At 42.5% G+C, this 20855-nt stretch overlaps 1 protein-coding gene across 7 annotated transcripts in view; it reads right to left on the reverse strand.

The window, feature by feature from the left end:
• Positions 1 to 20855, reverse strand: part of RIPOR1 (RHO family interacting cell polarization regulator 1) — a 220626-nt gene that overhangs the window by 111508 nt on the left and 88263 nt on the right. Inside the window, exon 1 of one of the 7 annotated variants that reach the window (XM_068260729.1) lies at positions 6245 to 6334. The exons of the other annotated variants lie outside the window; for them this stretch is intronic. Within the exon in view, the coding sequence (XP_068116830.1) occupies positions 6245 to 6263 (19 nt within the window). The 5' untranslated portion in view covers positions 6264 to 6334. Of the gene's footprint in view, positions 1 to 6244; positions 6335 to 20855 lie in introns of those variants that run through there. 7 annotated transcript variants of the gene reach the window in all.

Raw genomic sequence — 20855 nt, forward strand, 5'->3', positions numbered from 1 at the left:
ATAACAAACAACTTTCTAATTTCATGATATTTAACCACTTTCACCACTAAGGCTACTTACACACCAAGACGTTGCATTTTAGGGGACGTTATGGTCGCATAACGTGCCCCTAACGCAACGCATGGTGGTGCGGGAGAGGACGGTAGAGTGAGTCGCGTTAGGCGGCTCTATCCGTATAAGGTCTCCCAGGGTGGCGCTGATTGGCCGGCGGGACCACGTGATGCGGAGCGAGACACTCCGCATCACGTGGTCCCGCCGGCCAATCAGCGGCCGCCAGTGCAGTGCATATTAAGTAGCCATGTGCGCGGCTACTGTAGCTGCATCTCCCCGCCTTCTCTCCGCTCCCCACTGAGCATGTGCAAACAGTCTAACGCGGCTAAAGCTGCTAGAACGCACAGCATGCTGCACTTTCACTACAACTTGCAGCGTTACATGTAACGCAACGTGCGCTGTGTGAACAGCCCACTTGTGTTACATTGCTGTGCGTTGGGGGAGCGTTACAGGCTGCACTAACGTGCGCCTGTAACGTCCCTGTGTGGAAGCAGCCTAAGGGTTTTTTCCCCTTAGGGCCCTTTAACACTTAATGCATAGGTATGCGTTAGTACGCTATTTTTTTTCTCCATAGCAGTGCATTGTAAAAAAAAAAAACTTTCAGTAAAGGTTGCCACACATCATACAATTTTGTAAATATCTTTTCAATTCAAGAATTTCAATCCATTTTTCTGACTAATTGTAACATTTTAAAAATCTGACCAATGTACCACACAATTTTTCCCCAATTATAAAAAAAAATGATTGAAAAACCTGCTTGGATCTGTACATCCGACAATCTACCATACACACACACCATACAATTTTGATATAAAAAGATCAGAAGTCCAACACCAGATCTTTTATCTTACATGGGAAGTTCGATCAGATTTCTCGAACGTATGAAAAAAAAAAAAAGCTTTCACTTTTTCAGGACAACCGATCGTAATTATCGAATTGGTGTAAAACTGGATCTTTTATAAAATTGTATGGATTATTTTTTTCATTAGTTTGAGTAATCTGATCAAATTTCCCATTTTTTTTTCGATAAAAGAAGATTGGGAGTGTATGGTGTGTAGTAGATTGTCAATTACTTGATGTACAGACCCCAAGCATTTTCAATCATTTTTGAACGTGTGTTGTACATTGGTCCGATTTTTGAAATGTTACAATCAAAAAAAATATTGATTGCAATTCGTGAATTGAAAAGATATTAAAAAAATTGTATGGTGTGTGGCCACCTTAACCACTTAAGGATCGCGGGCTTTACCCCCCTTAAGGACCAGACCCTTTTTTTCCCCATTCAGACCACTGCAGCTTTCACGGTTTATTGCTCGCTCATACAACCTACCACCTAAATGAATTTTGGCTCCTTTTCTTGTCACTAATAAAGCTTTTTTTTGTTGCTATTTGATTGCTGCTGCGATTTTTACTTTTTATTATATTCATCATAAAAGACATGAATTTTGGCAAAAAAATTGATTTTTTTAACTTTCTGTGCTGACATTTTTCAAATAAAGTAAAATTTCTATATACATGCAGCACGAAAAATGTGGACAACATGTTTTTGATTAAAAAAAAAACCCCATTCAGCCTATATTTATTGGTTTGGGTAAAAGTTATAGCGTTTACAAATTATGGTGCAAAAAGTGAATTTTCCCATTTTGTAGCATCTATGATTTTTCTGACCACCTGTCATGTTTCATGAGGGGCTAGAATTCCAGGATAGTATAAATACCCCCCAAATGACCCCATTTTGGAAAGAAGACATCCCAAAGTATTCACTGAGAGGCTTAGTGAGTTCATAGAAGATATTATTTTTTGTCACAAGTTAGCGGAAAATTACAGTTTGTGACAAGAAAAAAAAAAAAAAAAGTTTCCATTTCTGCTAACTTGTGACAAAAAAAAAAAAATGAAATCTGCCACGGACTCACCATGCCCCTCTCTGAATACCTTGAAGTGTCTACTTTCCAAAATGCAAAATGGGGTCATTTGTGGGGTGTGTTTACTGTCCTGGCATTTTGGGGGGTGCTAATTTGTAAGCACCCCTGTAAAGCCTAAAGGTGCTCATTGGACTTTGGGCCCCTTAGCGCAGTTAGGCTGCAAAAAAGTGCCACACATGTGGTATTGCCGTACTCAGGAGAAGAAGTAGTATAATGTGTTTTGGGGTGTATTTTTACACATACCCATGCTGGGTGGGAGAAATAGCTCTGTAAATGACAATTGTTTGATTTTTATTATTTTTTTTACACACAATTGTCCATTTACAGAGATATTTCTCCCACTCAGCATGGGTATGTGTAAAAATACACCCCAAAACACATTATACTACTTCTCCTGAGTACTGCGATACCACATGTGTGGCACTTTTTTGCACCCTAACTGCGCTAAGGGGCCCAAAGTCCAATGAGTACCTTTAGGATTTCACAGGTCATTTTTGTTTCAAGACTACTCCTCACGGTTTAGGGCCCCTAAAATGCCAGGGCAGTATAGGAACCCCACTAATAACCCCATTTTAGAAAGAAGACACCCCAAGGTATTCCGTTAGGAGTATGGCGAGTTCATAGAAGATTTTATTTTTTGTCGCAAGTTAGCGGAAATTGATTTTAATTGTTTTTCTTTTCACAAAGTGTCATTTTCCGCTAACTTGTGACAAAAAATAAAATCTTCTATGAACAATTCATCTATTGCTTTTCAAGGGAAATATTGAAACTGCTGCCATTCTTACACTGTTGATGGCAGAGGCTTCATACTTGCTACAGTCGGTCATTGGGTGACTGGGGTTCAAATTCACTAAGGGGGCAGGGCCACAAACAGCCAATCAGATTTCACTGCTGGATAAACTGCTTCCATCCACATATTTTTGATGCCAGGAGCCTGAAAGCTCACAAACTTGGCCGTTGAGTGACTGTGTGTCACGGTTACAAAAAGTGGGCAGAGCAAAAAACAAATTTCACTGGTGAAATATAAACTGCAGCCATACTTGCACTGTTCATTGCAGGGTTCTCAAACTTGACACAGTTGGTCACTGGATGACTGGGATTAATATTCAGGAAAGTGGGTGGGGCCTACAACAGCCAATCAAAATTCACCTATTGATTTTCAAGGGGAATATTTACATTAATGCCTCAAATCTGGTACAGTTTGTCACTGGGAGACTGGGGTTTAAATTCTGAAAAGGGGTCGGGCCACAAACAGCCAATCAGTTTTGTTGAATTTCAATGGAAAAATTAAAACTAACTGATGCCAAGGACCCCAAAGCTCATAAACCTGGTCATTGAGTGACTGTATGTCAAGGCTAGAAACAGCCAAAAATAACTACCTTTTTACACGGGTAAATATAAACTGCAGCCATTCTTGCATTGTTACTGGCAGGATTCTCAAACTTGACACAATTGGTCACTGGGTGACTGGGATTAATATTCAGAAAAGTAGGTGGAGCCTACAACAGGCAATCAAAATTCACCTATTGATTTTCAAAGGGAATATTGAAACTGCTGCCATTCTTACATGGTTAATGGCAGAGGCCTCAAACCTGCTACAGTCAGTCATTAGTGAATTTGAACCCCAGTTGCTTAAAGGGGCTGGATAAACTGCTTCCACTCACACAATTTTTCACACAATTTTGATGCCAGAAACTCGAAAGCTCACAAACTTGGTCATTGAGTGACTGTGTGTCGAGGTTACAAAAACTGAATGGAGTCAAAAACAGATTTCCCTGGGAAAATATAAAGTGCAGCCTTTCTTCACTGGTAATGGCAGGGTTCTCAAACTTTCCACAGTTGATTACTGGGTGACTAGAATTAATATTCAGGAAAAGTGGGTGGAGCCTGGTACAGTTGGTCATTGGGTCACTGGGGTTCAAATTCAGAAAAAGTGGCAGAGCCACAAACAGCCTATCAGATTTGTTTTTATTGATGCCAAGGACCCGAAAACTCACAAACTTGGTCATTGAGTGACTGTGTGTCCAAGTTACAAAAAGTGGGGAGAGCCAAAAACAAATTTCACTGGGAAAATATAAACTGCAGCCATACTTGCACTGTTAATGGCAGGGTTCTCAAAATTTGCCCATATGGTCACTGGGTGACTGAGATTAATAATTAGGTGGGTGGAGCCTATTATGGCAAATCAAGAGTGTTAGAGTTAGAAAAAGTGGGCAGAGCCGACACCAGCCAAATACATACCGATTGCAACGCCGGGTCATCAGCTAGTAAAAAAAAACAACTAAATCCTACTTAAAATCAGGGCTGTGGAGTCGGAGTCGGAGTCGTGGAGTCGGAGTCGTGGAGTCGGGCAATTTTGGGTGCCTGGAGTCGGAGTCGGAAAAAAATGCACCGACTCCGACTCCTAATTAATTTGTAACTGTAATTAAAATAGAAAATATGATAAAATGTTCTATTTCTCAGATAATAGTCATTAAAAATAATGTATATATACAGTAAAAGCTGTGCTTAGTCCACAAAAATGAAATAAACCAATCAAAATTAGTTACTTGTGCTGCTTCAATAAAGCAGTCCCTGTATTTTTAAGGTCAGATATACATATCTGATTGTGACTGTATATATGATGTGTACACAGGAATCGCTTATATATACAAAATAACATCTATGCTGTAAGAATAAAGCCTGATGTGTAGCTGTGTCACTAATACAGATTGTCAATGAGATGGAAATAATTCTGCACTGATGCTGATTTATTCAAATGTATGCACTCCCTTTGCTGATGAAATCAAATAATTTAATATGTTGTTAAAATTTGGTTTGGTGACTACAAATTAAAGGGTACCTGAGACGGATGAAAAGTAAAGTTTTATAAATACCTGGGGCTTCCTCCAGCCCCCTTCAGGCTAATCAGTCCCTCGCTGTCCTCCACCACCCGGATCTTCTGATATGAGTACTGGTAATTCAGCCAGTCAGCGCTGTCCGGCCGCATGCCGCTCCCACAGCCAGGAACATTCTGCACCTGCGCAATAGTGCTGCACAGGTGTAGTATGCTCCTGGCGGCGGAGTGTGTGCATGCGCACTACGCCCGACTGGCTCAAGTACCTGGACTCATAGCAGAAGATCCAGGTGGTGGAGGAGGACAACGAGGGACTGATTATCCTGAAGGCGGCTGGAGGAAGCCCCAGGTATGTATAAAACTTTAATTTCATCTGTCTCAGGTTTACTTTGTTACACAGTAGTACTATACTCTGCATATGCACTCCCCACAGAGCTGCAGGGAATCCACTGAGAATGATGTGCACATTGAACACAGAGGTGTTGTCTGTCACCCAGAATCTCCTCATTCCCCTGCAGAGTGCCTGCACATCATTCTTACATGTACCCACACTTACATTGCCTAGGGCCTGATAGATGTTCTTTGTTCCGGTTTGTACCTTTTACAAGTACTCTTACCAAGGACTAGTTTTAGTCTAAAGGGAATAAATATAGTAGTCTACATATCCTTCTCACTTCAGTTGTCTTGTAAAATTCCTAAGCGTTGGCAGTTAAGAGACAAATTTCATGTTACATACTTTTAATCAACAAAATTGTAATATGCAAATTAGAGGAGTCGGAGTCGAGGAGTCGGAGTCGGTGGAATCCTAAACTGAGGAGTCGGAGTCGGTGGATTTTTGGACCGACTCCACAGCCCTGCTTAAAATTTTAGGAAGCAATCAACAAAAAACATTCAGTGTTCTACAAAAATGTAGAAAAAAAATGAATAATAATAATAATAAATAATAATAATAATAATAATATGTCCTTCAGGGCTCTGTCTGCATTTCTAGAATGATTTTACTGCTCAAACTATCAATATATGCTTGTGAATATGTGTGAAAAGCATAGAGCAATGCTTCCACTGCCAAGGAAAGCTACAAAATGAAATCCTCTTAAATGAAATAATAAGATCAGCTATACTGTATGAAGCAGATTTAACGCAACAAGAAACATGCTTTTAAAAGGCACTATATATCCTATCAAGTGTTCAAATCAGCATTTTAAGGGCTTATTGGGTATTATACCATATTATAACAGCATTTTATGGGAGTTTGTTGGTTTTAATCACGTCATTTGCTTACAGCTACTAACTTCAGGATGGCTTAGACCACTGATGAGCCTACATAACATGCGACATCTATACCACTGCATCAGGCACTCAAAGAATGGACATGAAAACTAGATTCTCTCTGTTCCTGCTTTCAGTATCAAGTATTTAAAGAATGTTCTCTTACCTATATAAAAAGGCACCATTTCATCCACAATCCTTGTCTTTCTATAGAGGCAGACAAAGCTCTAATCAACTAAAGCACAGGAATCTTAGCGGCACACAGCCTTAAGCCGACTTATAGTACAGATAAGAACTACCAATTCTCCCAACCAATTGCAGGATCTCTTATCTGATGCTTTTCAGAAAGATATAGGAACAAGAGAATGACGGGTGTCTGCACTTGTCAAAATTATTCAATCAATTAAAATGGATTTCAAGAGCAGCTCTGTCCAAGCTAGGAGATTGGTCTACAGTCATTCTTGCCTTGAGCCATACCTGGCTGGTATAGTTTGGCCAAGGGGTGGGGGGAGAGGGAGTGTGTGTGTACCTGGCTGGTATTGTCTGGCCAAGGGGTGGGGGGAGAGGGAGTGTGTGTGTACCTGGCTGGTATTGTCTGGCCAAGGGGGTGGGGAGAGAGGGAGTGTGTGTGTACCTGGCTGGTATTGTCTGGCCAAGGGGTGGGGGGAGAGGGAGTGTGTGTGTACCTGGCTGGTATTGTCTGGCCAAGGGGGTGGGGGGAGAGAGGGAGTGTGTGTGTACCTGGCTGGTATTGTCTGGCCAAGGGGGTGGGGAGAGAGGGAGTGTGTGTGTACCTGGCTGGTATTGTCTGGCCAAGGGGGTGGGGGGAGAGGGAGTGTGTGTGTACCTGGCTGGTATTGTCTGGCCAAGGGGGTGGGGGGAGAGGGAGTGTGTGTGTACCTGGCTGGTATTGTCTGGCCAAGGGGTGGGGGGAGAGGGAGTGTGTGTGTACCTGGCTGGTATTGTCTGGCCAAGGGGGTGGGGGGAGAGGGAGTGTGTGTGTACCTGGCTGGTATTGTCTGGCCAAGGGGGTGGGGGGAGAGGGAGTGTGTGTGTACCTGGCTGGTATTGTCTGGCCAAGGGGTGGGGGGAGAGGGAGTGTGTGTGTACCTGGATGGTATGTTTTGGCCAAGGGGTGGGGTAGTGAGTGAGTGAATGTGTGTGTGTGTGCGCATGTATGCATATGTGTGTGCGCGCATGTGTGTGTTTTTTTTTTAATATCATAAATGTTTATTCAAAATTTTTAAAGAGATAGAAACATACAGTACAAAAATAAGAACAAACAGTGGCCAACATGGCCTTACATATCTTCCGGGCAGGATGCATAATAACAGAGTATGGGTCTAAGACCCTGCAGACATATAAAAAGCGAGAATACAATTTGCATTATTATACATAATGATGAATCATCCTTCAGCATGGATCTAGGTGAGGTACGATCAAAAGTAATAATTGTACTGCCCGTTATGTTCTTCTGTCTAATAAATCCATGCTGGACACCAAAACATGTAGAGGAAAGAAGACAAAAACAGAGAGAGAGAAAAAAGAAGAAAAACAAGAATGAAAGCAGAGGGGAAGAAGAGGGCCCCTCAGACCCCCCCCCCCCCCCCCCCCCAAAGCACTAGAGGCATAACCGTTATTCCCTGAAACATTCCCAACAGGAGTTAGACTTCGGATTCAAGTAAAAGTTTCCCCTCCTCGGAAAGAGTAAACACCTCCCACCTCCTCCATATCAGTTTATATTTCTCCTCCCTATCTGAGGCTAAGTGGATCAGTAATTCTGTATGTTTCAAAGCTGAAAGTTCCTGTAACCAGTCTTGGATCTTCGGGGCCTGAGTGGATTTCCAGAATTTAGGAATGGTTAATTTAGCTGCTGCCAAGATATGGCGGACTAAAGATTTTTTGTAGGCTCTGATGGAGCAGTCTATTTTGAGGAGCAACAGGGAAAGTGGCTCATTGGGTACCATGATCTCGCTTACACTTTCTATAATTTTGCAGATTGTTTCCCAAAAGTGGGTAAGTTTGGGGCATGTATGCCATATATGGATCATATCTCCGACTGCCGTGCCGCATCGCCAACATAAATCTGGGATAGCGGGGTTGAAGCTGTGAAGTCTTGCTGGTGTTCTATACCAGTTGGAAATAATTTTATAAGCATTCTCCTGGGCCCTGATCGAAATGGAAGATTTATGTGCAAAAAGAAAGCATTTAGTCCACTCAGACTCCGAGAGGTCCCCATTAAGCTTAGAGTTCCATTCTAGCATGAATTTGGGAGTCTTGTCACAAAGATAAGGAAGTACCATCGAGTAAGAGCAGGAGATTCTATGTTCTAGCGGAGGGTGTTCAAAACAGAGGTCTTCCACATCTGTGAGGTCTCTACAGGAGAGGTCAGTATCTACATTCTTCTGCAGAAAGTGTACCAATTGCCTATATTCAAAAAGAATATGAGGGGACATATGTTGGGCCTCAACAAGATCCCCAAGGGGGGCTGGTTTTCCGTTTTGCCATACTTTTTTAAGGGTCAGGCCTGGAATGAGCCTTCTCAGTGAATTGGAGGGTTCTCTTCCTGGTAGAAACATAGGGTTATCCCATATGGGCATGCTGGGGCCCACATATGTAGCCATGCGGTGGTGAGCAATTAGCTGGTCCCATACTCCAAAAGTAGTAAAAGAAAGGGAAAAAGCCCTCGAGAGTGGTGTCGGTCTTTTAGTAGGCCATACCCAGATACCAGCTCCTGGGTCATAGTGCAGTATTCCCTTTTCCAGTTCAACCCACTGTGCCTGGCGGTGGTTGTGTACCCAGTCTATGATTCTATTTAAGTGAATCGCATAATAATATGCTTTTGGGTGTGGGAGGGCTAAGCCGCCTTCAGCCCTGCTCCTTTGTAAAGTAAGTAGCGCAATTCTGGCTTTACCAGACTTCCAAACATATTTGGAAAATAGCTTGGAGAGACGGTTCCAAAATTTCTGTGGAATTTTGATGGGCAAAGTTTGCAAAATATAGAGAAGCCTTGGCATCAGATTCATCTTGATTATATTTACCCTCCCCATCCAGGAGTGAGATAGCTGGGACCATTTTTTGACATCATTCTCGAGGGCCTCTACAAGAGGCAGGAAATTCAACTCAGAGTTTAGATAGGTCCGTGCTAAGGTGGGTACCCAAGTAAGTAATGGAGGGGGACTTCCACTTAAAAGGCAAAGCATCCCTCAGCAGTAGTTGAGTGTCGTTAGGCAAGGAAACATTGAGAACTTCTGACTTATTAGAATTGATTTTGTAATTGCTAAGGGCCCCGAACTCCTCGACCAGTCGTAAGAAGACAGGGAGAGAAATTACTGGGGAGGTCACATACAGAAGCAAATCGTCAGCGTAGATAGCTGATTTATATTCTCTAGACCCAGCAGTAATACCTTTGATGTCTGGATTACATCTAATAGCCTCAGCTAAATATTCCATATATAAAATGTATAGTAGGGGAGATAGAGGGCAGCTCTGTCGTGTCCCATTGTGTACTGGTATTGCTTCTGACAAAACCCCATTAATTTTAATCCTAGCAGTTGGAGACCGGTAAAGGGCAAATACCTTTTGAAAGAAAAATGAGTCTATCTCGATGCCCCTATGAACCAATACTCTCTGCAAGAAATGCCAGGACACCCTATCAAAAGCTTTCTCAGCGTCGACTGATAACAGAAGAGCCGGAATCCTGGCATCTCTTGCATGCTGCATTAGCAGCAGGGTTTTAATGGTATTGTCTGATGGTTCTCTATGTGGGACAAAGCCGACTTGATCATTATGTATTAGCATAGGGATGAATGTCAGCAGTCTATTGGCCAGGATTTTAGATAATATTTTCAGGTCTACATTTATAAGAGAAATCGGGCGATAATTAGAACATAACATCGGGTCTTTCCCTGGTTTAGGGATAACCGTAATGTGAGTTTGTAATGCTTCTGGGCGTGGAGGGTTCATAACAGATATATTGTTGAAAGCTATGGTGTACATAGGGGCTAAAAGGGACCCAAATCTTTTAAAATATTCCGCACAGAAGCCGTCAGGGCCTGGGGATTTGCCATTAGGCAAGCCCCCCACTGTCTCTAGGAATTCGTCCTCCGTAATAGGGCTATTGAGTTCTTCTAATTGTTCTTTCGATAATGTAGGTAAGGGATACTTATTCAGGAACGTGTCTATCAGGTCATTCATAGTATCTGTCGATTTGCCTCTGTGTGCGCCATGAATGTTATAAAGGTCAGAATAATATCTATGAAATTCCTTCAATATATCCTCCGTCTTCACCACCTGTATACCCTTTTTTGTCTGAAGTTTAGGGATATAAGTTGAGAGATGCTTAGCCCTAAGTGAACGTGCCATCATCCTGCTACACTTGTTGCCATACTCGTATAATTGAGCTTTATATCTAAGGAAGTTATCCACCCTTTTGCCCTCAAACAGCTGCAGTAATGCCTGTCTTTTCGCTGTAAGGAGCTCCAAAGTATGTTGTGCCAGAGACTGCTTATGCTGTAGTTCCAAAGTTCTAAGTTCTTCCCAGACAGTACGTATCTGAGCCGCCCTCTCCCTCTTATACCTTGCGCCCATTTGGATCATCACCCCTCTAACTACACATTTGTGTGCTTCCCACACTACCATAGGGTTAACAACCTCGTTATTGTTGTGATTATGTGTAATGTAATCCTGTAGGGCCTGAGTATAGCGCTCTGCACAAACCTTGTCTTTTAGTAGACTAGTGTTCATTCTCCAGAGTGAGCTTCTATTACGGCCTGAGGAAACTCGGAACTCTACATATACGGGTGAATGATCTGACCAGGTCTGAACCCCTATTGAGGAGAGTGGTTGCCAAGATAAAAGGGCAGGAGAGGTGAATATTACATCTAATCTATTATATGTCCCGTGGGCATGAGAATAATGTGTGAAATCTCTAACTGTTGGGTGGAGAGAACGCCAGATATCCACCATCTAAAAATCATGCAGTCTACGTCTAACATACTTCAGAGCTCTATAAGGTACAGCGGAAGAGGATTTGGCACTGTCTAGCAAAGGTTCAAGTGTGAAATTCAGGTCACCCCCCATGATTAAATATCCATCTCTAAATTTGTCTAATTTATTCAAGATCTGCGAAAATGTAGCGACCTGTGAGGTATTAGGGAGATAAACACTGGCAATTGTGAATATTGTTCCTTCAATGGAGAGTTTGAGAAAAGTATATCTGCCATTGTCATCACCCTCACTGTCCATAATTGCAGCTTTCAAATTTTTATGTAAAGCAATTGCAGTACCTTTGGTCTTGTTAGGACCAGGTTTACTCATAAACCATTGAGGGTAATAAGAAGATTTTTCAACTGCAGGGGTTTGACCTAGTTTGAAGTGAGTTTCCTGTAGTAGCAGGATCTGGACTCTTTCCTTGTGGAACCCATATAGAATTTGCGACCTTTTTTGAGGGGTGTTCAATCCATTAGCGTTCAGGGAAGCTATCTTAATTGGGACTTCACCCATTGGGTTTCCAGGTCACTACCTTTTCGCAGCTAATATCATTATGCCTCCGGGAAAGGGGGAGTAAAGAAAGAAGAAAAAGAGGAGAAAGAAAAAAGAAAAGAATAGTACAAATATCTACAAGTAGCAGAGTTACTGTAAAACAGTCACCCTGGTTGGTGAAATCACCTGCAACTCTGTCGCTACCCATGTGGGAGCAATGACCGCAACAGAGTCGCTTTGAAGTGTCTGTGAACCAAGTCACATCCACTATTTGAGGGTTGGTGGAAGGCGACAGAGAAGGAGGAGGGATGAGTCCCGTACCCCCCGTTCTCAGCCCCCGCGGTTTGCCTATAGTACAGCAAAGAGTAGTCCCTTAAGGGGAATTGCGTACACCCATATACCAACAAGCCTGTGGAACAAACAGGATTATACATCAACGAACACCATATGATAATTTTAAATAAGCCCACTCCCAGCTACCCACCCTCCACCCACCCCTCCCCCACCAGTATTATTGCTCCTCCCCAACAAAGCTCGATCTGTCCTGCAAAATCAAGAAAATATTATAGCTAAACAGTATTGAATATCATATCAGACATCATTATCATGCAATTTCAACGTATAATATGGGAATTGCTTTATCTAATGAAACTCGGGGGGGGCCTCAGCGTAGAAGTTCTAGAGGGATCTAGAAAGTTCTGTATACGTTCCGTGTTGATGAGTCCACACGGCCTAGCAATGGCCAGTGAGAAAAATCAGGATGATGTATAATCGTGAGGTCTCCACAGAAGGGAGTGAGAAATAAAAACTAAAACAGTAAAAATATAACCACTGAAAAATAAAGTCATTGCGAAGGTGCAAAAAGTACCTGAGAGTAGGAAAAGTGTTCACTACATCCCTTTTATGATAGGGTATCATACTCACAGAACCCACTCAACTTTACGGACTTTATAACCGGAGCCATTGGACCGATGTCGTGGGGAGTCATCCGTGTGGAGATTCCTGTAGATCAGAGTTGTTCGGTGATCGCTGATCCCGGGATCTCGATCCACGTTTTCTGCTCTTTGGCGTGTTCCATTGCTCTTTTTGTGGCAATGGGGTAAGGCTCTCTGTTTTAGGCTAGTCCGGTAGGGAAACGTTCCTCAGATCAAACTTCTCAATCACTTTTGGAAGATCTTCTATGTTCTGAAAGGTAGCGGTGCGGCCATCTTGCTTAACGATAAGGATGAAGGGAAAGCCCCAGGAGTAAGTGATACCAGCTTCTCTTAGTGCCGAGAGAAGTGGTCTGAGCGCCCATCGGAGGAACAGCGTAAGGCGGGACAGGTCAGAGTAAAAGTGCAGAGTTGCTCCATCGAAGTCCAGCTCCTTCTGAGTACGAGCTGCTACCTTGATGGCCTCCTTCGTTGTGTAATAGTGGAGCCTGCATATGACATCTCTTGGGCGAGCCACTACTGGCTTCTTAGGCCCAAAGGCCCGGTGCGCTCTATCACGATGGGGAAGTCGTCCGGTTTCCCCAACAGCTTTCTAAAAATCCCTTCCAGGGAGGGCATCAAATCCTCTGCTCCTGTTGCCTCCGGGAGACCACGGATTCTGACGTTGTTGCGGCGGCCGCGGTTCTCCATATCATCCATTTTCAGCACATGGTCATCTAGACGCATGTCGTGTTTTTCAATCTTGGTATGGATAGCTCGGACGGCCTCTTCCAGCTTGGCCTGCCCTTTCTCCAACTCCTCCACTCGATTGCCTACATCCACTACGTCTTTGCGTACCTCCGCAATGTCCTGCTTGTAGGCATTTTCAATGCGTGTTGCCAGCGAGTCAAAATCCCCCTTAGTGGGAATAGTACAGAGAAAGGCCTTCCAGTCAAAGCCTGCCTCGGTGTCTGCATCCGAGCAGTCGGAGACACCGTCTTCTGCCGTGTCTTCTGGCGGAGATTGGGCGCGTGAGGATTGCGGCCTAGGAGGCAAGATGGCGCCTGGTTCCTCATCCGCTGGAGTCTTTCGGCGTTGAGAGGCCCGTCTGAAATAGGAATCTATGTCTCTATCTTCTTTTTGGGAAGCTCCCTTCTTCCTAGAGTTAGACCTACTCATAGCTGCTGCTGTAGCGGTCGGAATGTCCGCGGTAAAGGCAAGAAAATGGAGGGCACTCGGGAGCTCTTAAAACGTGCGTCCTCTCTCCTCCATAGCCAAGCCACGCCCCCCGCATGTGTGTGTTTTACCATCCACTTTCTGTTGCATATCAATGGAGACACATGGGCCCCTATTTAATGTCCTTTTCTACTAAGTTTTCGAATGGTAGACAATTTCTATCTTGTAGTCGAGATATTTTTTTTTTACCGTCTGGCGACTGAAAAGGTATAAAAAGTTGGCTAAAAAAAAAAAATCAGTAGTAATATCAATTTTGCTTGCCGGGAGCGTAAATTATGTTTTATTTGTGAACTGTATGAAAATATCTCCAGTGAGAAAAAGGTTACTTGAATAGGGGCCCATAACTGGTAATAGGATCCATACCCAAGAAGTGATTTTTGCAGCATTTTTTTCTGTGACGGGCAATTGTTTCCGTGATTTTGCACCTTGAGAACATTTGTGCGATACTTTTGCAACATATGTGATCAGGACCGATCAGATCTTTAAGATTCCCGGCGACTTCAGCGCAAAGTACTGCAATCAATTGAACGACAGTATTTGCGCCTGCATTGTGCTGGTAGAAGATGGATTGAGGAACACTCGTTGGTCTGGTGCATTGCCGCTATTGGCTTGGTCTGCCAATGTATTCAACTGATCCAGTGAATTTGCAGGGGTTGATGAGATCTATGCTATACAAGTATACCATACATATATCTATCATCATTGCAAATTATGTTGACCACATTGGAGCATTACTGTTCAAAATCTATCTCACATTATATATAAAGTTAGGTGCCGTTCGTAAATACTGCTTTAGCAGAAAAAAGATGAAATGGCCATGGGCAGGAAAAGGAAAGGGTTGGGTGACTACACCAAAGAATACACGGAAACTGCTTGTTTTCCCTTTGCAGCATCTCAGATAATCCCTCCAAACTATGTCAAAAGGCAGTTCCTATAACACAAGCACACAACATTTTCATTAAACAGAAGGTACAGAACACTCATTCACACATCACTGCAACCTTTAGTTCATGCTGTATTGTAGGGTTATAGAAAACAATACCGCACCTTTCAACTACCTTAAACCGCAAAGCTTTATCTGGAATTTGTGGACATCCAGTAATGTCTGAGTTATAGTAATAATCCACAATATAATAGATAATACACAACTGCGGAGCAGGTAAAAATGGCGCAGGATGAGCCACGTTAAAAATGGCGCCACAATAGGCAGCAATTGTAAAAGTCACAATTCGCAGCAGTGAACAGTAATTATGGCAGCCGCTATCCATCGAGCGCCATCATTACTGTTCACTGCCACTAATCGCTGCTTTTACAATTGCCGCCTGTGGCGGCAGCAGGGTAGTTTAGGGGGTTAAGAAGAAGAGGTGGAGTTGTTAAGGGTTAGGCACTGGAGGGTTTGGTTATGGTTAGGCGGCGGGAGTGGAGTGATTAAAGGTTAAGCATCAAGGGTATGTTAAGGTTAGGCAGCGGGAGTGGCTAAGGGTTAGGCACAGTGGTGATGGTTAAGTAGCAGAGGTGAAGTGGTTAAGGGTTAGGCAACAGGTGGGGTCTTAGGTTTAGGTATAGGTATAGGTAGAGGGAACGTTCAGTGTGAGAGTAGGCAGGGGCATTATTATACATTACATGCTTCCAGCGATCGAGTCTCCTCCACTTCCTGGTTAGTTTGCAGGTGTCCTGCAGTCAGCCAGTCACCATGCTGCTTCCGTGCACACACGATGATTGGCTGGCTGTAGGACAGCTGCAAACTAACCAGGAAATGGAGGAGAGGCGATCGCCGGGAGCAGGTAACATACAGTAATGCTAGATGCCAGTAATGACCTAAAACATTAAATAGTGTTAGTAACAAGATATCATTACTGGAACTACTCTGCACCATAATTTCATAACGCGATTTTTAACCTCCCTGGCGTTCAATTACCCCAAGATTTCTGTGCAAAAAGTGATCCAATTAATTTTCATAACCTTTTTATCCTGTAACTTGTCAAAATATGTCAAGCAAGGGTCTAGTATACAGTGCAGGAGAGTACTGACTTGTATGCACGTCAATACTGTTCACAGCATGTTTTATAGGTGTATATCCGTCAATACCGCTAGGGAGGATACATGTATGCCACTATTGCCCTTGGCTCATTTACAGTTGTATCAAGAGACAGGCTATAGGTGCCCATAAACAGTACAAGCTCCCAGACGATTGACCCTACAATTGATTGGTTATCCTTGGCGGGGCTGATTGGCAATGAGCAATCGATGTATCAAATCTGCGTTTTTTAGGGAATGATCCAGTTGATTGAATCGAGTTCTACAGTAAAATCCCTTTATAGTAAACTCCAAGGGACCAGGAAAAGTAGTTTACTATATCCGAATTGGACATAAATTGTATTTTTATACAGATGAATTTGCTGGGACCTGAGGACTGGGTTTACTATATCTAGAGGTTTACTTTATCAGTGTTTACTATAACGAGATTTTACTGTATACAGTATATTTTTTGCAATCTTTTTGTGAGCATGACCGTTCGTTCAAGAGAGAGTACATACAGGAATTTTAATATATATTCATTTGCATAATATTTACATTTTTACTTTTCTCAGGATTACTCAGGAGCTCTGGTTGCACTGTTTAAAAACGTTAGATAACAAGTTTCCTGCCTCTTGATTATAGTAAATGCTGGCAATGACTTGTGATCACAGCATTCATGTGACTGAGAGTCAGATGTTTGGCTGGTTAGCCTGAAGCCAGGCGTTCTGCTTTCACTTAGGCAGGAGTAATCTGGGTCATTGCTGAGAAACAACTGCAGAACACCTGCATACATACAGCTGTGGTCTGAAAGAGAGAACCACAAATGTGAGATGCTCTTACGGCTCAATTTCAAGCCATTGCTGGGCCTGAAGCGGTTAACTGACTTAAAGAGACACTGAAGTGAAAAAAAAAATTATGATATAATGAATTGGTTGTGTAGTACGGATAATTACTAGAAAATGTAAGCAAAGAAAATATTCTCATTTTTATTTTCAGTTATGTAACTTTTCTTTATAACATTGCATCATTCTTTAATATTTGCGGTTTACACACTACACTCAGCATTCTAAATGATTTTACAGAGCAGGCCAGTGAACCATTGACATGTCCTCTGCAGAAGTAAAAACAATACAATAACTGACAGTTGAGATAACAAGCTTCAGAAGACAGAGCTCTCTGCCACTTTGAGTCATGGAGCTAAGGCTCTTTTGCATAGATAACAACTGGCGTTTCTTAACTCTTCCTGTACTGGAAACAATATTAGACCTATGTCTCTGCTCCTAATGTTTTATTTCTTAGCTGTACTACACATACAAATCCTTATATCTTCATTTTTTTTCGCTTCAGTGTCTCTTTAAACCCTGTATATTAAACTGTACATTAACTCTAGAAAATTATCTGTTTAACAACAACTGCAAAACCACTTCTGCCCCTCTCCCCCTCTTCTGTGGCTAAACAAGAAAGTATCCTCCTTCATAGTTTTGATTTCTCTCAAATGTTCATGGAGAGAGCCATGCTGAATATCTGAATACCAGCTGATCTGAAGGCCAGCTGTGTGACTGCCTAAGTTTAAGAAACTGTTTATTTTGAGTTTAGGTGCAGGTTTTGACTATTACTAACTGGCAATATGCACTGTGGCATAGTTAGTATTTTGGGAATGTGGGAAATGGTAGCAGTAACACTAATGATTAATGTACACGGTGGTTATATCACAGGTCACAGCTGAGTGTTACAATAACTTCCCCTTGGTGACTGTATGTAGCATATTTTTCCTTGCTCTGGTTGGAGATTGCAGACTTTTATAGACATATAATTTACCAGGCAATAGTCTGGTACAGTGCTCCCTTTCATTAAACCAAACAGAGAAATTATGATTGTATTTATGAATAGCGTAAAGTGGGGGTAGAACCTATTTTGAATATTTACGGTTGTCTGCTTCGTTCTGGGAGAATTGTGCTCTCTTCCTGTTGTATCAGGAAATGGGTCTCTCCCTCTCCAACCGGGACAGAGATGGCAACAAATAAAACCTTTTTGGTGTATGAAATACAGTTTGAAACCCTGTGAAGATTTTTCTCTTACCCCTCCATTAGTTGTCCTAGGTCTTGTTCATATTAAAGCCATGGTCAGCGCTCCGTAATATGTTGGCACTTTATAAGTACAATAAATAAATGGTGGTCCCATGAGCAGGAAGTACTGGGAAAACTGTAAAATGGTGTTCAAGACAGCAGCAAGAACATGAGCATTTTACCAAATCTCCACAGTAACCAAAACTATTTTCCTGAAATCTGGCTTGAATCTTATTAGTTACCCTGTTACCCTAATATCTGTGATCCGTTATCTGCAGCATCATGACTCCTTCAGTTGTTATTTTCACCTATTTTATATACTCTTTCTCAATAAACACAACCAAAAATATTAGACATTTGTAGCACAAGCTTTTAGATTCATGCAATAAGCATAGTATAGGAGTAGGTCCACCTTACAACAAATATAAACAGTTCATAAAGCAAGCCATACAAGTTAAAAAGTTGTGTATTTACATAGAGCGTAATATGCTGGCGCTTTATGAATACAATAAATAAATAGAGCTGACATATCCCAGTGCACAGCCCATACGAGTCACTTAGGCTTGGTTCCTATTTGCAACAGACCCGTTCAGCACAGAGTGGAGGGGACTGTTCTGGGTCCTCTCCGCTTTACCATCAATGTTTGCTTCCAGGAATAGATGCATCCGAGGTGGCTTGGGCAACGCATCCACACTCCTCTGGAAAAAATGCAGCAAGATCACACTCTGCATTCTGTTTTCTGTAATCTGATTTTTTATCAAGTAGAAGTGGATCCTATTTTTAAAAATAGGATCCGTTTCATGCGCTGAGCGGAGCTTGCAAAGATGTTTCTAGAACAAGTGTGAAGGTCATCAGAAAAACTCACAATCTAATCCCTTCCATAGTGACAGTCCCTACTATAGGCTTACGCCTGGTACCCACAAAGATTTTCTGACAGATTTACTGCCAGACCAATTATTTCCAACACGTCCGATCTGCATTCCAATCATTTTACTTTCACCCCTATGGAAAATCGATCGGACATGTTGGAAATAATCAATCTAGCAGGAAACCTGCCAGAAAATCTCATTGTGTGTGCCAGGTATAAGGCCAGTTCCAGAAGGAACCCATTAACTTATCAATGTTTTTAGAGAAGAACAAAAACTGGAGCACCCAGAGGAAATCCACACAAAAACATTGGGAGAACATATAAACAATGATTACTAATGTTAATTGCCTATCCCAAATCTCCACTTCCTGAAATAGAAAGCTCATCTTCATTCCAACAAAAACAAAGTCACTTGCTTTGTATCTTAAGGTAGATATTGAATACAATTTCCCACACGGACTGGTCATTTAATCACATTTTTATCAAACAGAGTGAAATTTAATGGCCGGGGCGGGGGGTAAGGCTGGTCGTAGTGTCATGAAAAGTTTTTTTGATTTTGCAAAACTGATCATTCAATTTTTACGATTATGCCATAGAATGATGATGTATCATAAATGGGCAAATTAAAGGCCAATTAAAGAGAGAGATTTCCTTTTAAACAATGCATATGCCTGGATGTCCTGCTGACAGTATTAGCTGCATTCTTGTTTCAGGTGTCTGATTCAGATACTACAGTAACCCCCCAAAAAATTAGGACTGCCAGGCAACTGGCATGGTTTAAAAGGAAATAAACATGGCAGCCTCATTACCCCTCTCACTTCAGTTGTCCCTTAAAGTGTACCTGAGATGTGAATTATTGTTGTACTTATACTTACCTGGGGGTTCCTTCAGCAGGGCTCTCCCGCTGTCCTTTCTCTTGTTATTCTGAGGCCCAATCCCCGGTAATCTGGCCAGTCATGTGCTTCTGGGCATCCATGGTGCGGCCGCGCACGTGCCCCATTGCACTTCAATGCCCAGGAGCAGAGCCGGGAAAAGGTCTTCCAGCACCCAAGGCTGAGACACCAAAGTGTGCCCCTCAATCCCTCCCACGCCGTCACACACCGATTGCTATTAGACTAAGAGGCACCCCAGAGCCCCCAACACCTTAATCTCTAGTTACCTGGCTTGCAGTCACTGCCATGAATCCCCTTCTCTTATTTCTCTTTGCTTCAAACACAATAGGGGAATGATAGCTGAGTGAGTGCACCCCCTTCTACACTATGCCGAGGCTGGAGCCTCTCTCACCTCTGCCTCGGCCTGGCCCAACCCAGGAGCGTTCTGCGTCTGCACAGTACTATTACATTTTACACACAGGGAATACTTGGGAATGCTTTTAAATGTTATTTTATGTAAATAAGAGTAGTTACTGAAATGTTAGTTTTGTCTGATCCCACTACAACTGAAAATAGTACAGAGACAACGATTCCTGTAATGGCAGTCTAGCCAAATAGGTGACTTACTAGTACTTTTTCATCTACTCTTTGGTACTTTTTCAATTGCAAAGTGCCAATGACTCTTATTCAATTCACCTTTTCTCCAAGTTTTCTCCTAGGAGATCTTCTCTTTAAAAGAACTCTTAAAGGGACTCAGAGCTGGATTAAATAAAACTTTTTATACATACCTGTGGCTTTCTCCAGCCCCCATACCCACCCCACCGTCCTCTGTCTTCCCGCATCTCTGATACCGGGTCCCCACACTTCCATCAGTCGGGCCAGTCTGCGCAGGAGAAGTGCGCCCTCTACGCATCTCTCCAGCGGCTGCTGGAGAGATACACAAACAGCACACTTCACTTACGGCAGACTGGCTCCGACTGACGGAAGCGCGGGGACCCGGTATCAGAGCAGTGGGAAGGTTGAGGACGGCGGCGTGGGAGCGATCCGTGGGTATGGGGCTGGAGGAAGCCCCAGGTGTGTATAAAACATTTTATTTAATCCAGCTATGGTACACTTTAAGCACCTTGCAATTAAAAAAGTACCAAAGGTAGGCGAAAAAGTACAGTCAAAATTATTCTTAGTATTTCCTTGCTTGCTAGTGGCTTAAAAGGCAGTTTATGTAGAAAACGTAAGAGAAAAAGTGTAATGAAGAAGGCCAAAATATCAACTATTTCAAAACTAGGAAATATGATAGTTTTATGAAAAACATGTCCTCATTTTT

The sequence above is a fragment of the Hyperolius riggenbachi genome, chromosome 11 (assembly GCF_040937935.1).
Source record: "Hyperolius riggenbachi isolate aHypRig1 chromosome 11, aHypRig1.pri, whole genome shotgun sequence".
Classification (NCBI taxonomy): domain Eukaryota; kingdom Metazoa; phylum Chordata; class Amphibia; order Anura; family Hyperoliidae; genus Hyperolius; species Hyperolius riggenbachi.